Source organism: Apodemus sylvaticus, chromosome 4, assembly GCF_947179515.1.
Source record: "Apodemus sylvaticus chromosome 4, mApoSyl1.1, whole genome shotgun sequence".
Taxonomy (NCBI): Eukaryota; Metazoa; Chordata; class Mammalia; order Rodentia; family Muridae; genus Apodemus; species Apodemus sylvaticus.
Window position 1 is genome coordinate 60274743 of NC_067475.1, and position 17767 is coordinate 60292509.

At 48.0% G+C, this 17767-nt stretch overlaps 1 protein-coding gene across 3 annotated transcripts in view; it reads right to left on the reverse strand.

The window, feature by feature from the left end:
• Positions 1–1095: 1095 nt before the first annotated feature.
• Syt6 (synaptotagmin 6) overlaps positions 1096–17767 on the reverse strand; it is a 54257-nt gene continuing 37585 nt past the window's right edge. Inside the window, exons 4-7 of one of the 3 annotated variants that reach the window (XM_052178545.1) lie at positions 12589–12709; positions 7928–8099; positions 6681–6831; positions 1096–1496 (exon numbers count right to left, since the gene is read on the reverse strand). In XM_052178545.1, coding sequence (XP_052034505.1) covers positions 1425–1496; positions 6681–6831; positions 7928–8099; positions 12589–12709 — 516 coding nt within the window. In that variant the 3' untranslated portion in view covers positions 1096–1424. Of the gene's footprint in view, positions 1497–3091; positions 3110–6507; positions 6832–7927; positions 8100–12588; positions 12710–17767 lie in introns of those variants that run through there. The other 2 variants (XM_052178546.1, XM_052178544.1) reach the window with 2 other exon arrangements.

Here is a 17767-nt window from a genome sequence, read left to right on the forward strand (position 1 = left end):
GGGACATATATAAAGAGTAAGACACGAGGTATGCAGTTAGCTTTTGTGTTCTTGACCTTCTGTTGTTGAAAGAAAAGATTTTCCAAGCTGACTTGCTTCATGCAAGTCCTACAGTAGCCACAAGTTGGAGTGGAAACTCACTTTCATGTGCTTACAGGGTGTGGTGGGAAGGCCACTGGTCACTCTGTAGAGATGTGCTATTATAAATACAGTCATTCATTTTTGTTTTCTAAACTGAATTTGGCCTAAGGTAGAGATCTAATGGAAAAACAAACAAACAAGCAAAGATCTTCTCACTACGACTAAAACAAACCACACAGAATACTTACTAATTTATAGAACTAAAGTTTAAAGTGAGTCATTGTCCCAGAGTCTGTGGGGCTGAGCTAGTCTCTGGCTAACTGGGTTTCAACTAAGAGAAGGCTCTTCATAGACAAGCAGACTCAAAAATGTGGTTCGGATTTCAAAATGCCCCATTCAGGAAAGAACGTGTTATCTAGATTTTTCTTTGCTCTGTTTAGGCATTTTAAACAGCTGCTTGGTGCTTCGTGGAATTATAAAGCTATGTATAACACAGGAATCGTTCTGGAACATATGTGCCTCCTTTCTTTACAATGAAGGTTATTTCTGAGAACTAAAATCCTGTTTTCAAACAAATGTGATCATTAACTGTGGAGTGTCGGAAAACATATGGCATGGTTACTTTCAGCGGATCGTTCCTAAGGAACGCGACAAAGTTCCCACGTGGAATCACAATGTTTCCATCTGGGCAAAGCCAACCAAGGGGGGACATGGATCCTGCTTCAGAGTCACAAACATGTCAGAGGTCTCATGATTCCAACACAGGACAAGAAGGCCACATCTTGTCTTGGGTCACAGCAGTGAAGAGCTTCCATGAAGACTAATTCACCTTGGAGAATTCTAAATTGATAGGTTCCGTTCTTGGAGGGCACTGAAAATATAGCCACAGCTCCATATTTCTGGTGCATCTCCAGGGGTCAACATTCGGTGGAGGCACAAAGTTCAGAGATTCAGTCTGTTTTCTCCCAAAAGACTGCCATCTTACATTGTATTTCTCAGAACCAGTTTCTGGGCTCTCGGTTCTTCATTTTGTATCTCTAATCATTGTGTTTTTATTTCTTTCTCAACAGTAGACCCAAACAAAGTGAAAAACCACAAGAAATGTCACCTTGGGAGACAGAAAAGACTAAGACAGATCTGATCACAGAGGACAAGTGTCTGGGCCTTGACCGGCACGAGAGCAGTTAAGACCATGGGCTGGCAGGCCGCGGCTGCTGCTGCTGCTGCTGCTGCTGCTGCTGCTGCTGCTGCGGCCATCGCCGTGACTGCACGAACACTGTGTTTAGAGACTGGAACAAGTGCGGAAAGAACATTGCTGAGTCCGGTCGGCTCGGCTGTGCAGCTCATGGTGTCGGAGGTGGTTTCGGAGACGGGCATGAGCTCTCACTGTCGAAGCTGGCAGCTCGGCCCTGCCACTGTGGAGAGGAGAAAAGCCAGGTCATTGATCGCCAGCGGAATCGAGGTCTCAGATTTGCTGGCTCATGCACTGTGCCCACCTCTCCGAGCCTTAGTAAGCCTTCTAGACTTTTGCTGTCAGCCATGCAAAACCATAAGGATACAAGCTTTGTTTGGCACGCTTGGTTCTCAGGAAAGATCTACTGCAGACCTGTTTTCAGCTCCTTTTACAATATATGTACAAAAGTGTGTGTGTGTGTGTGTGTGTGTGTGTGTGTGTGTGTGTGTATGTGTGTGTGTGAGCAATGAGGTGCTATGCCTGGACCACTTCTGAGTGCTTCGGCCATTTTTCATACACTGAAATCAGATTATGTTAGCAGCAAAGAGAGGCAGTGTGTGCCCTTACTGCCAAGAACCTACGATCATGAATTATTAGTAATTTGTCTGGGAGCTGTTAGCACAGGAGAGAAAAAAAAAACAACCCTGTTGCTGCTTTGGTTAGGGCTCTCTTCTTCAGTCTTAAGGCATCTGTGAGCGTTTGCACCAGCTCCTGAAGGGGTAGGAAGTGAGGAGACACAGCCTGGCCCAGCCCATTCTCTCTCTACTCCTCCAATACCTTTCTCCTTCCTCAGTAGATGATGTCATGAGGGATAATGGAGTGAAGGAATGGGCAGAGGATGATGGGCCTGCACCTGCATCCATTCAACCCTTCTTCTAATGAGAAAGCTAGCCATGGCTAAGTGATGCTTTCTGAGCAGAGATCTGACCCTGTGACTACTCCTGACCTATCTGGAAGTGCTCTAACTTCAAAGTGGGCTGTCCACTGCTCACTCACTGTTTTGTGGGCTGGGTAGAACCATTGCCTGCAGGGCCGGGGGGGGGGGGGGGAAGGGAGAAGAGGGGGGGGGGAGAGAGAGAGGCGCTAAGTGGTCAAGATGTCTTTCTGAACCACAAATTCAGTCCCTTCTGCTTCTCATGAGGTCTAGGCATCTGTCTCTCTTGTGGAGGGATGGAGCTGAGGGAGCATGCATTCAGATGACTGTGGAAGGGAATCCAGGGGGACAAAGTTCCCTTTTCTCAGAAATTTCTAAACACAGCTGAGCTGTGTGAGAAGCAGAGCCTCTGGCTCTCAGCACCGCCTACACAGTACACGGAAATGGTCAAGGAGAGTCCACGAGGGCTCCTTTCTCCTTAGTATGCCCCAATGCAGGCACACTGAAGGCTCCAACCAACTGAAGGCTGTAGGTGTGGATAGCAGCTATGGAGGGCGCCTGACCTGAGCAATCTCAGCATGTCAGACCAGAGGTGAATTTGGGACATCACCCAGTCTAACCCTCTTATTCTTCCAAGTAAGCAAACAGAGACACAGCGAAGTCAAGATACAGGCAGTTAGGGGCAGAGCCTGGACCCAGTTGGGTCTCCTCACCCCCTCCTCACTGTCCTTTCGTTTCCAGCCTGCCACTGTGTGTGTGCCACTGTGCTGGCACATGACCACCCGCTAGGGGAGGAAAGAGGCAGAGTGTGATGGAAAACCTAAGCTCTTCAGGAGCACACCAGGTACTTACTCCTAACTCCAGTGGCTGTCTCTCCGCTTGCAGCATCCACGTGAATGAAATCACAACCGAGGGGTTCCCTGGTGAGATATTTTAGATACATAAATGCCTGGTTCTTGAGCCCCCTGTGACTTCTGACTCCAGTGCTTCTTAACCGGAAGGCGACATGAGATGGTTCCTTTTGCTTTCATTCAGCAAAACTTCATATTTCTCCCTTACTACCTTCAGTCAGTACAAGGTAGACAGCCACTACAGGCTTCTCCCCTGAGTAAGCATGCCACTTTAAACAATCTGATCCACAGGCCGGGCCAGAACAGAAAACATGAAATGGCTATACCAAGTACACTTGTCCTTTCTATAACAGCCCAGAGAGTAGTCACACAGAGCATAACTGTTTATCAGGAGCTAATGAGGAAGGCTCCCCTCCTAGCCTCTGAGTTTTTCCTATGATGATAAACAAAGGGAAGAGATGGGGTTCATGGACAATGCGAATGATTCCAGCAGTCTCCTCAACGTGGCTCTGAAATAGCAGAAAACCCATCCTAGCATGCAGAGAGCTATTGTTCTGGGGCAGCTGTGTCCCTCTCGGGTCCTTTGCTCTACTGAAATTGGTACCATTCTGACTGAGATCTCAGAGATCTATGTCAGGTGATTGGGGCATGGCTCTTTGTTAACCGAGCACCTTGACTAAGGTCACTGGCCACAGCAGCCCTGTGTGCAGAGGGAACAATGACATGCAGCACTCAGAGAGAAGGGCACTTGCTACAGTTTAATGGATTTTTATTCATGAGAGATCCCAGCAGGGAAATATACCTTTCCAGTTAATTTGTTTCCCTCAACCTTAATTTTAAACCCTAAACAGTCGAGCGCGGGCAGTGCTCTCTGTTCTCATTAATAAAAAAGAAATGATCGTGGCACCTGAGTGGGACAAACATGGAGGGCTTCGTAGAGATCAGGGCATTTATCATCCCAAAAGCTGGGACGGTTTCTTTATGGGTTACTCAAATACAAGATCTGAGTTTCAAGCTAAACGGAGCCCCCAAGAAGGCAAGGTGGGGGAAAATGTAGGAGGAAGGAACCCCGGGAACATAGAGTGACTAGGACATATTAGCCAGGTGAGGTTGTAGACACATTTCATAAAGGTACTTAAACTGTGGGTGTTAAGAAGGGCAGTGGAAACCATACCGACGCACACTGCCTGAAATCCTAAGTTGCCAAGACAAATGTCATTTTAGCTTCTCCTCACAGAGAAGCAATCTGCTGGCAGGGAGAGAATTGGAGGAGAGTGGGTGGGGGAGGGCCACGCTCCACGCTGCCAGGTCAAGAAAAAAAGTAAACCCAAAGGATATGAATCAATTTAATCTCTTTTTTCGTTTTCCATATACAGTTACTTTCCCGTTAGTGTCTCATCAAATATTCATTTTCAAGGGCTTCACACCACTTTATCTTTCTTGCCTTTGTCAGCTGGACTAGCCAGTTGGAGTTTCTCAAAGAAAAGGCCCTTGGAATCAATTATTTGGCTTAATTAGACAGTATTCATCATGATTCCAGGATCAAGGCCCATCAGTTCTGGGGGACTTTGCACGTCACTCCAGCCACCGCTCTGGTGGTTTCTTTCATTGTCAGAGGCAGGCAGAAGGACCTGGCAACGGTGGCCCACGACTCCAGAGTCAAGCTTAGAGAAGCAGACATGGCTCCACATGTAGGTTCCTGGGCCCATTTGTCTCTGAGGGTCAGCATTGATCAGAAAAGCTGAGATGCGGATGTCTTATCCTCCGTTTATCAACCAGAAAACCAAGGACCAGAGGGCAGTGATATGTCACAGTCTTCCAAAGGCCTCTTAGCTCACATCCCATGTCAAGTCCCCAAACTACCTGAACCTGGTTAATTAATTTATATATGTTTGCTATTCTTAAGTGTCTCCATAATATTAGAACAAAAAGGGGGTTTGAGGCATTACATCCCATCCCCGGGTTGAAGTCACATGGGCTTTGGTGAGGTATCAGAGTGGCTTCAGGCTGGCTAGTGCTCTGCCCAGCAGTGCCTACTTATGAGTGCAGTAGGAACCTCATCACACTGTGAAGAGTGCCTTCTGGCTGAGGGGCTGGAGCTCCACAAAGGGAGGAGACGGCGCTCACTGAAAAGCCACAGCCAACAGCCACAGAGTGGCAGGAGAGACCTGAATTGACAGGAACTGTGGCCTATTTCTAGGTCCTTGATACTGCCTCAGGGCCTAGGGAGGTAAGCCGGCTGACTAGTCTGGCTCCCTGGAAGCCACTGTCTCCAACAGATTCCAACACATCTAATCCCCTAAGCCTTTATTCTTCCTTGGGAGAATGCCTCAAACCATGGTTGAAATGGCTGTACCCGCCCGAGAAGGGAAGGGGTCTTCTGCAGGACCTCAGGTGTGCCATGCCTTTTCTGATCAGAGCGGGGAAAGGAGGATGTTCTTAAAGGTCATGTGGCAGAAGAGAGAACTCTGCAGACTTGTGCTGTTTTCTATTTCTAGACTTAGTGGATGCCTGCTAAGAGGAAGGAGTCATAGCCCAGCTTTCCAGGATGGGCTGGATATGAGATACTGAAAATGAGGCTGAAGGCTTGACTGAGCACCCCAGCATCCCAACACACTTGAGGAAAAGCAGGCCTGGGGACGACCAGCTTTCATCTGTGGGGTTTGGCACAAGTGGGATAGCCAATCCATAGTCCTCAAAGCTGCCATTGGGAGAGGAGTGATGGGCTCGGGAGAGGCCAAGCTTGAAGCCCCAGCGTAGTGAGAACTTGTTAGAAGGTGTGACACCTTGACACCATGCTCTCATTCCCAGCGATGGTAAGAGACAATGTGCAGCAGAGCTGACTGCACTCCTTGGCTAGCTCATCTAAGAGCTGAACACTGCCGAGGGGTAGCTGTCTGGAGCCTCGGAGAACTTGCTGTTCTAACTGGGGTGGAATGTCTTGCCAATTCTGATCTCACCCTCTGGGGCTTAGTCCTACAGGACTGAGCAGACTGGGAGCTTTGTGAAAGCTTTCAAGCCTGGTACAGTGGACTGCTGGGAAGGCTTCTTCGAAGTTCTTTTTTCCATTAAGAACATGGCATTGCCTTTCAACTTTGGTTTTTCTTTTCTTTTTTCTTTTCTTTTCTTTCCTTTTCTTTTTTCTTTCCCTTCCTTTCCTTTCCTTTCCTTTTCCTTCCTTCCTTCCTTTCTTTCTTCTTTCTTTCTTTCTTTCTTTCTTTCTTTCTTTCTTTCTTTCTTTCTTTCTTTCTTTCAAACAAGGTCCTGTGTAGCCCACATTGCTCTGCTATGAAGCTGAGAATGACCTTAGGCTTTGAAACCTTCGGCCAAGGGGTTAAAGTGCTGCCATGCCTAACATTAGGGACTGAACTCAGGGTTTCATGCATGCTAGGCCAGGAGTTAGCAACTGAACTACAACATCCTTAGCCCCATCACCATAACTTATAAAATGCTCAGGAACTTTCGGCCAGGCAGCATCCACCTCCTTCCTCATCTCATATGCTTGTAGACCACATTATACACTGGATGTTCCCCATGCGCCCTTTCCATCAAAGGCCAAGGACTCGGAGCAGCCACGTGCCATTCTCCAGCCCGCGCCACCATGCAGCAAACATGCCAATGGCCAGGCAACCTCACCTACCTCTTTGAAGGATTTCTTTACCTCCACCAAGGAGTGCCAGTGTGCAATGGGCTTTCGTGGGTATGCCAGCATCTCATTCCAGTGGTCCCTGCCAAGGCCTTCAGCATTGATCCCCACTCTACAGACTCCTATGATTTCATTGTGGCCAACTCTGAGGGAGGAAACAAAGGTCTTAGCAGTGGCCATTCAAAATGCTCCCAGAAAAAGAAGTCTTTTTGGGGTGGAACTCTGTCTAGTGCATCTAACTCAAACCATGAGCTCTGAAAACCAGTGTTTATCGGCAGAACGGATATCGGCTAGCCTGCCAGTGACCCTGAGGCTTTGCCCAACCTCTTAAATAAGGTAAGACACTTAAAGAAGTGAGCAAAGGCTATAGATCTATTTGCAATCTCAGGAAACAGTAGCTGGAGGCCTGACTGGGTATTAAGAGTGTCTCGTCCCTTATTTGACTTGGGAAGCATGTTACAACCTCTGAAATTCCCAGCACTTGGAAATAAACCAACCAGCTCTGGCTGTCATTTCTCCACACCACTACTGTCTAGGCTGTAGTTTATTCACTCAGCAAGAACACAAATCATCTCTCAAGTACGTTAGTCAAGCACCTACCATGCCTGATAAGTTGTGCTAAAAACCTAGGATGGGGATGCTATAGTATGATTTTTGTATCCTTCAGCTAAAATGACACTTGGAGAAGAGTCATGGCAGATGGAGTAGCTGAAGATGTTTCTGAGCAAGTCTTCCAAAGGAAAAATCAAAAAAGAGAAGAAATAGAGGATTAATCGGGATGATTTGTGGTGATTTTGTGGGTCCAGATTATGGGAGGTCTGTGCAGTGGGAGTCAGGGGTTTTTCTTCAGAAGGGCAAGACCAGGCAGAAAGCATCCAGGCAGATGTGTCCTGAGTCTGGTGGCTGACTTAGGACGGAGAGTGATGGGGCTTCATAGCCTTCCTGTGGGAGTGCAGATGCTAGATAGGCATTTTAAAGGGCAGAAGATAGATGGCACTTGGTGGCAAAGCGAAGAAAAGAAGTGGCCAGGAATGAATGCAGGAGGGCTGACAGGCAGAATTCCCGCTGATGGGACCAAGCAGGAAAGGGAAGCTATAGCTTTTAGTAAGGGTGTTCCATGCTTTCTCAAATTCCTGTATCTTTCTTAAGTGGGGTCATTTTTGAAGCCAATAGGTTCCAAGCCCTGGGTCTAAGGTCAAGGGTCGCTATGCTGCACTGGAGGAGAGTAACCAGGCACCTACCTGTCGTAGTCCATGACAGAGATGAGCAGGCTCACTTGGTCCATGTTTTCTGGGGGGATGTCAAAGATGATGGCCTCGTTGTAGACAGGGTTGAGGGTGTTCTTTTTTATGGTCGTTTTCTTCTTTTTCAGTCTCCTCCCATCACACAGAAGGGATACTTTGACGTAGGGATCTGTGTGGATGAGGGCAGTGCGAGAAGAGAAGAGGTTAAACCGATTTTTGATGTTGCTGTTGTTTGTTTGTTTGGTGTTTGACTCCAGTTCTATTCTGTAATCCAGGCTGGCCTCAAACTCACAACCATCCACCTGTCTTAGCTTTTCCAAGCGCTCAGATGACAGGTGTAAGACATTATTAGGCAGATGTTCTTGAATAGCATTTATCAGAGAGACTGAATCCCTGGGCCCACTGCTGCTCATCAGATGGGATCAGTGGGTTAACATAATTAAGTCACCGTGTATTTATGTAGTGCACCTGTCTCTGAGGACGATCTACACTTAATAAACGCAGTCTTTAGCTACCTTTGTATACCTGGGAGGGCACCTAATGGTGTGTCACTAATGGGAAAACTAGCCCCAATTTAAACAAGACTCTTGTCCATGATTATGTAGTTTCCAGTCCTAAATATCAGCTGCACTCTCTTCGGCTGGAGAACTCAAAGAGCACTGAACCTAACAAAAGCACTGTTTCTTTCACGTATACGGAATCATTTCCTCTGGAGTCTTGCCAGCTTTAACCAAAGGATAAAGGGGGTAAAAATAGGATGCGGTGGTACCCAGGGAACATGTTAGAAAGAAGCTACAGCATCAGTCACAATGCTGCCCCTGTCCTGCCCGAGAGAAGACATGCTTCTGGGTCCACTGTCCCAGTAATCTCATTTCCATTTGGAATCAGGAAGCAGGGAAGTGGCCCCGCCCACTGCTTCCCCAGGAGGCCATTTTCTGGTCACTTCTGAGCAGTGAAGCAAGAGAACTGTGGCCAGGCGAGTGAGCGAGGTTCCCCCCCCCCCCAGGCACCCCAGACTCAGGGCAGCTGGCTGACATTTTATTTCTCAGTGGGATCTTGGATTCTCTCCATACTGCAAAGAGATGTCTTTTTATTAAGTCTCCATGTACCGACTAATCTTCTCCCACCTTTAGCTTTCTGAATGGGTATTTCATGGTCATCTTTCTACCCTGGAATTTTCTACTCATCCAAATGAAGGGGCACCTATTATCTCTCATAGCACAGGTGTCTCAGTTGCATCATAATTAGTATTTATGTGGCACAGCTCAGGAAAAGGACAACTTACAGGCAATAATAGCTTTGAGACCATGATGTGTTCAGACACCTTCTTGTCCAGAAGCCAGGGCTCATGCAAACTTGTCAGGAGGAATGAGCCAAAGTAGCCCCTCTCCTTCCTGGCTCTGTAGTTCTGAGGTACATGGTGGTGCCTCCTCGACCCCCGAGTACCCACCGAGACACATACTGTCTGGCATCGTGTTGAGGGAAGGGCAGAGGAAGGCTACACTTAGAGTAAAAACTAGAGAAACTATACACATGAGAGATGAAGCCAGCCAAGCTCCAAGCCGGGACAGCATTCTCACAGATGCCCAAGTGAGCTGCTGACTCAGCAGTGTGACAGTGGCAGCTGTGCCTGAGCCACAGGGACACTTGGGTCGATGGAGGAACTGGGGAGCCACTGAGGAATTTAATCAACCTCCCGTCTCTGACTATAGACTTTCAGGACCCCCTACTCTGGAGTATTTGGTACAAAGGAAGGAGGTTGAGAGTCTGTATGCCACAGCTGTCTGTTTCCACAGACTCCTTCCCTGTGGTTACCCCTTAGGGCGCTGTTCAGATAACCACGGGAAAGAGCCAGACCCAAGACTCTTCTTCACTATTCAAATCTTTCCATCTACATATTGCTTTAGAAAGTGCTCTGTTTGCTGCAACTTGTTCCTCTTCTATTCCTGGTCCCAGACACTCCACTCAGAAACACATTTCCATGTAAGGGCCACTTGTTCCATGAGCCACTGGGCCAGTGCCTTCTTCCCCAACTCTATCCATTCCTATAAGGAACATTTGGTTCACATCATTTGGTGAGATTTCTTTCTGCAGGAGCCAAGCTCTCACCAGCAGAGGCTAATCAGAGATCAGAGATGACTGCTCCCCAGGGTGCTTCGGGGAAATGTTTGTGGCTTTCAGTGGAATGGTGGCCCCAGATGATCTTTGAGGTCTGTTCGTCACTATGATGCCCTGAGTGCCAGGGGCCTAAGACCCAGGACTGTATTCCTGCCTCACTGTATGGGAGCCATCAGAATTCAGCATTTGCAACATGCTCTGTGCTGAGAAATGTCATTCATAGGGTTACTTCCCATCTACACTGTAACATGTTTATCATTGATAGCTCTGTTTTAAAGGCAGAAAATAGAGGCTTCAAGAGATTAAATGATTAGCGTAGGAATTGATCCCAGGCCTGGCTCCAAAGTCACTTTTGATCACTAGAGACAGAGCAATATAAACCAGAGGCAGTGAAGACAAAAGGGTTAACCCACACTTTTGTAGCATACTGGTCTTTATTATTATTTTGTGCTGTTTGTATTGTCATGACTCTAGGAAATAGGCTTAGCTTGTTGATTGTGGGCTAGTTTAAAACAAAGAAAATAGGAAGATCCTTGGTTTGGAGGTGAGTGCCATTGTAAGTCTAGAACAGGAATGAAGGAGCTTCGTTTTCCTTCCATGTTAGTCCAATGGCAGACCTGACTGGGCTGAAGGCAATGACAGCCTCAACCTCACAAACAGTCAGGAGAGCATGGGGTGCCCTGGGCATGCTGGTTTCTATTTTCATCGCCTTGGGCTATATTTGTATTCTATATGTAAATTCACTCATTCCCTGTTCACTCACTCATTCACTAGTTCATATTTAATGAATGTGTATGTTGTGTCATGCCTTGCTCCAGAGACTGATGCAAAGAAGGCCCTTGCACTTACAGAACCCACCCGAGGTTGAACATGAGAGCCCAGACCCAGGGAGGGAAACAAGAAAGCTATGGAGGTTAGAACTCAACATTACAAACAATCCTTTCACCCCTAAACCCTCTGGTTTACAGCAGCCCCTGTTAGTACCCATGGCTTCACTCAGAAATCACACTCCAGCACATCAATTTGATTACAACGGAGAAGACAGTCTTGGGGACTGGGACAGCAAAATCCTATTTCCCTCAGCCGCCTCAAGAGCCCTTAGTGAATTTCTGTCCTCGTGTGCACTTATTTTGGTATTAAAATGAAATTGACATCGGCTGTATTTGGGGGAATCTGGCTCGCTGTTGCCCGAGAGCTTTTTCCCATGTCAGCAGAGGTTCACGATGCTTTCTACTGCATCCTGATGAGAGTTAGCTGCTGTGCGCGTGTGTGCATGTGTGTGTATGTGTGTGTGTGTGTGTGTGTGTTGGGGGGAGAGCTTGGGAGCCATCAACGAAGGCTTTTGAACTGCAGTGGGCACTGCAGCAACTGTTGAAGGCTGGAGCAGGGACTTAAAAGAATTTAAAAAAAAAACAAAAAACCTCAGCTTCTTAGCCCCTTTCTCCATTTTCATGGGGCAAACCTGGGCCCAGAGGTTTTCAGCTGGACCACCATCACCACCTCTCCTCTTTTCTTTTACTCTCCACACAGTGGGTACCCAGCCAGGGTTTTACTCACGCTAAACAAGCACTCACTCTCTCCAGCTTGTGCTATGTACCTGGCTCTTGTAGGAGGGGTCGAACCTCTTATACCAGGTCAGGCCTGCAGGGTTTTGTAGCTGCCTTCACACAAGCCTCTCCCCAGGGCTGGGACTGCACTAGATTTCTATTCAGCTGCTGTGGCACTAAGGCCAATGCAGGAGCTTTGCAGAAACACACACACACACACACACACACACACATACACACAAATACTTGACTACAAAGGTACTTTGCTTTCTAATGCATTCACTCCTTTGGCTTAGCATGCATACTTTTGCCCTATGATGAACCTGCTAACATTGACACTCCAACTCCGTATAACCTCTGTAGGAGCTGGGATGACTACCTTCCCTCCAATACTAACAGGAATAGTATTTACCCAGGGCCTACAAGTGCATGGATTGGCACAGATAGTCTGAATCTGACCAGTGGATAGTGTTAACATGCCCACTTTTCAAACTGATACAGTTTAGATCTTGAATATTGATCAGAATAGATCAAAGGTATTGAAGACTCGGTCCCAGCCTGTGGCGCTAGTCAAGGTGGAAACTCTAGGCTCCTGGAGACAGGGATAGTAGGACCTTGGCCCCACACCTTCTCTTCTTGTTTCCTAGCTGACAGGAGGGAACAGACCCCTAACAGGTGTCCCTGCCATGACCTGCTGTGCTGCCACAGGCCCACAGCAAGAGGGCCAAATGACGCTGGCCTGAAACCTTTGAACCTATAAGCCAAATAATCTTTTCCTCTTTCAATTCAGTTATCACAGATCTATGCCTGCACAGGGGCAGAGCACCAGTACAGAAATCACATTTTTACACAGGAAGGAGGCGGCAGAGGTGGAAATCAGGTGCAGGCCATTTCCTCCTAAGAATAGTGGCAGTTCTTGCCCTTTCTTCCTGAACACTCTTCTGTTTGGACTTCAAGGAGGCCAAATGCTAACCCCGGGAGTAAGAGAGGTACCTGAGTAGCCTGTGATGTCCATTGCTTTGAGATTGCGACACTTGATCACTGTGAGGGTGAGCCTGCCTGCTGTGGGCAGGTAGCAGAGGGAGAACATGATTTCTCCCAAGTCCACGCTTTCCTGCAAAAGAAGATGAGAGCAGGTGAGGGGTGTTTACAATGGCTGAGGGGAGCTCTGGAGCCCAAAACATTTGTAACTATAGCAGTGAATATATTGAAGACCCAAAGGACTGGTGATTTCCACGAGGCTCCTCCTCCTCCTCCTCCTCCTCCTTCTCCTCCTTCTCCTTCTCCTCTTTCTAAATTTTGAGATCAGTTTGAGGCTGACCTCAAACTTGCTCTGCTACTAAGGATGATCTTGAACTTCTAATTCTCTTGCTGCTTCTGTCCTCTGAGCACTGGCCTGGCTTGCACACTTGCATCGCCATACCTGGGTTGCAAGTTGCTAGGCAAGCACTCTGCCCCCTGAACTCCACTCTAGCCCACCCTGCCTGCTTCTGATCAGATCTGGCCCTACCCGTGATTCTGCTCTGGACACTGGCTCACTGCTGTTGCCTGCAGAGCCTTGGTGGTTCCTGCGTCCTTGGCCTATTACTGACCCTCTGCTTTCCTGCCCACCCAGTCATGTGATCAGAACACACGTTCCAGTCCTCAGACTGTGCTCCTTCCAGGACATCTGCAACTCTTTCTGCTCTGTTTCTTAGCTTATTTGTCTTTTACCACCCGGCCGCCTTGGCCTCAGGCTCTATCTTCCTGTCTAGAAGTCGACGTGCCGAGAATTGATACCCTGCTGAGGCCGTGCTGCCAACCAGCCAGATGTAGACTGACCATCCTGTGCTTTATGAACCGCCTACATCCGGTTTGTTACCCTCCCTTAAATGTGATGATCCTTCGGAAATACACACACGCTCTATTGCCTCTCCTACCCCCAGAGTCATCCTGCCTAGGGATCCCTGGAAGCTTCTGAGCAGAAAATGTCCCTTCCTAGAAAGTCAGAGCATCTTTCTAGAGAGACAGCAAGCACGTCCATCTGTTGTATGAGACAGCACCTCGCCAGACTGCTTTCTCTGCCTGTTTATGGCGAGGGGGGTACAGACAGCTTAGAATTCAAAGACAAGGAACTGTCTTTGAGGTAAGTTAGTGGGAGGAGGAGGTGGAGGAAGAGGAGGCCAGAGTTTGAGATGGTGCTGATTCCAGATGGGTTCTTCTATGTGTTTATTCATCTACCCATTTATTCTGTGAAAAATATCTATTGAGCATCTGATATGTGCTAGGTATTGATTTATTGGGGAAAACAAAGACACAAGACCCCTACCTTCACAGAGATTACATTTTATTAGGGCCATAGATCATATATGTATACACACACACACACACATATTTTTTAAAGGAAAACAAGGTAGTCAAAAGTATTAAGGGGAAAAAGGTTAGGCAGAGAACGGGTTAATAATGACTGTGGGGAGGTGATACTATTGGAATTTTTATCTAGCTAAGGACTCCCTGACTACATCCAGTTGCTCATTGGTTAGATCATTCCTCCTCCTCCTCCTCCTCCATCCTCCTCCTCCCTCCTCTTCTTCTTTCTCCTCTTCTTCTTTCTCCTCTTCCTCCTCTCTTTCTCTTCTTTCAGATTTATTTATTTGTGTATTCTTTGCTACATATTTGCACATGCAACATGTGTGTGCCTAGTGCCTGTGAAGGTCAGAAGAGGGTGTCAGATCCCACTAGAACTGGAGTTACAGATGGCTGTGAGTGGCCACCATGTGGATTCTGGGAATCACTCAGGTCCTCTGCAAGAACAAGTGCTCTTAACCGCTAAGCCATCTCTCCAGCCTGGGCAGGCCCACCCTTGTCGGCTGAGGGCTTGCTGGAGGCATGCTTCAGGTTGAATGGATGTAGTCCCCGTACCCACAACATGTACACAGAATATTCGGGTATAAGCAATTCAAAGATGGTGGTAGGAATTCCATCTTTCTCAGGTGTGCCTCTTGTCTTCCTAGACCTTTCCTCAAGGGAGAGAGACACAGAAGCTGCCCTATGCCCTGGCACTGTGGGAACATCACTGTCCCCTCCCATGGCCGTGTTCATCTGTGTGGCCAGTGGTACATCTGGATAATAGGCCATCTCTGACTGAAGCGATAAGATGCAAACATAAACTTATCTCTCCTGATTTCCCTCACAGAGCTCTAAGTCTGATCCTGCCCATCATCCCAGAGACTGTTCCAGACTCACTAAGTATAACAGGAACCAACGCCGTGTGCTGTTCACTTGCCCACTAAGTCCTTTGCTGAATTCCCTCAGAGAGCCTTAGCCTAGCATTACAATGTGGGTGTTCTTATTGTCCCTGCTTCACACTGGAGGAAATGAATGTTCCCGACGTTAAGGACTTGCCCGAGGTTGCATGACTAGCAAGTACTTTAGGGCCAGACATTCATATGTCAATGTCCCTCCTTAGACACCTTCAGCTCTTCCCTGGCTCAGCTTCTGCATCAAGACTTTTTGTTTGGGGGCTTTCAGCAGTCGGCTGCTTCTTATCTCCTCATCTCATCCCTTCTGTATGTCGACCTCTGCTCCTCGTAACTTGGCTAGCTTTAGTTCTTTATGCTAAAACCTTCTCCCCTGTCCCCCTTGCTTAGATAATTCCATATCTGATGAATAGCGCATGGAAATCGCCAAGTCACTCTCGTCCCCATGTAGTAACTAACAAAAGGCTCTTTTCATGCGGGATCCCTGCCTTACAAACCACTGTGCTTTGGAGACAGCAAATAGCACACAACAAGTTGCCTCAGATGCCTGCAAAAAAGGATGGTTGCATCTAAAAGATTCTCTGTATCCATCCTATGACCAAGGCAGGCCTTTGGGACGATTTCTGGGAGCCCCTTTAATACGGAATAAAGAAAAAGGTTGCCGTCACCATGTTCCCATCTTGCCATGCCACAGTAGCAGGGAGGCCTTTTCACGAGCTACCCCTCTCAGGGAACTGGAGCTGGTTTGTTTATGTCGGCTTTGGCTACATGAGATCCATCAGCGTAAATGGAGTCTCTGTGAACAGCTCTCGAGGATGGCTCCCTTGAGGGACCACTGGCCCAAGGGATCCCCTCTGTTTGCAGGGCTGTCCTTTCCCAGGAGACTGAAGGCGTGTGGAAGCTGGGTGTGTGGAGCAGTATAGAATCCCCAGGCCCTGTATCCAGTGGCGACTGACTTTCTCCACTGATGGCCCAGGCAGGAATGGGAACAGGCTCAGAATCCCATCATGATTCAGAAAGGAAATGGAGTCTTGGGGCCAAAGCCCAGTTCCACGGACTTCTGCTGTGGCAGCCTGGGCCTTTCTCCCTGGGGCCTGCTGGCAAGCTAGCTGCTGTGATTCAGTGGGCTAAGGGTAATGTTCCACTTCACAGACAGACAACACAGGGCTGGATTATTTGCTAAAGCAAAGTAGGTTAATTCTGAGTAAATAGAGAGGTGGGAGATAAATAGCCAGCCAGCCACTGCTGAGCTGTCCTACCTGGTGGGCCTCAGCTCTCTCTCTCTCTCTCTCTCTCTCTCTCTCTCTCTCTCTGGCCTCCGTCACAGGTTTCTACCCAAGCCTATACATCTTGCCAGCCTTTTATCCTAATTAGGAGTGCTTGAGACTTTGGCCATTAATAAAAACCAGGGGTGCCAGGGGCTGCAAGCTGGGGCCTTGTTGCTTTCATCTCTCCCTGGTGTCAGAGGCTGCCTTAGGGCAGATTAGTAATGAGCTCCCAGTGTGGGAGAGGTCACTGCTGTCCACGAGGTGGCAGGGAGCAACTCCACCCCCTTCTGCCAACTTAGGGGTTGCTAGGGCAGGTCTGAGCTCACTAATAGCTTTGGCTGAGGCTGGGAGGGGGTGGGTCTACAACCATGGGAGGGGAAGCAGGAAACTGACTTCTGGAGAAACCTATCTCCCACCCACCAATATTTCTGCCCACAATAGCAGCCTCCTTTAGGCCTCAGGGTTCAGAGTGCCTGGGCAGCAAGATTCTGAGGGCATCTCCACTGCAATGTTGCCTTCATAAACTCCACAGCAACTATCTGCCACAGATTATGAAAACATTTCTTTCTCCTGATGCACTTAATATAACCCTAGACATAGTAGATGATGATGATGGTGGTGGTGAAGATGATGATGATAAATCCTACAGTGTGCTGACCAAAAAAGAACAGTGAACTACAAGCCATGGTGGTACTTGATGATCTATCTATCCTGCAAGCCACAAGACCTAAGAGTTCACACTAGAGAATCTAATGTATCAACTATCATGTGCTGATATGGTCCAAGGATGCTGACTAGTTAGTGTCCACTGACCATCTCAAAGACCCTAGCAATCTTGTTTTGCAGTCCAAACGCTCTCAGTCCTTCAGCCCTCACAGCTCCCAAATGCTCTGTTCTCCAGGACTCATGACGCTGCTTCCTAAACAGGCAAGGGGTCCGTCAGTGCCGTGAGTCTGCCTGGGGAACCCAGGCCGAGCAAAGCAAGAGTGATGCTTCCCCATCTCTTAGAGACACTTCTAGTCTCTTAGTCATTAAGTAGCTTGTCTGAATCTCTCATCATCAGCAGAGAAGCATCCGCTACACTTTCAGGAGAGCCACAGGAGACCTAAAAGGCCCTTGGAGACACTACCCAGGAAGTGCTGTTAAGTTACTTTGTGCTAAGGGGGCTGGGGAGGGAGGACAGAAGCCAAATTGGCTCTGATGGGTAAAGAGCAACCCCTCTCTCCTCAGGCCTGCGGTTTAGGGCTGAGGTCCGCACATGAATCAGATATGGAGGCTGGACCCTCTGAGCAAGGCTGAGCCCCCTGGTATCTGTGCCTTTTTCTTCACAGCGTGGTCACGACACATAACTTGAACATTAGTTTGGGGATGCTGTGGTGGATGTTTGTCTTCCTTACTTCTGTGGGCTCTTGGAGAGGGGGAATGGGATCTGGCTTCCCTGATTCCACCTCTCATATCTAGCCCAGGGCCTGATGGATAGTAGATGAGAATGAGGATTTTGGATCAGACAACTCTGGGGCCAAGTTCTAGCTCTGATTCATGAGTAATACAACTTATGCAACCCTTCATAGACTTGGGGCTAATATCCAACCTACCTCCTGGGGTTATTGAAAAGATTAAATAAGGTGATTCATGCAAAATGCTTGGCTTAGTGTTTAGCACAGA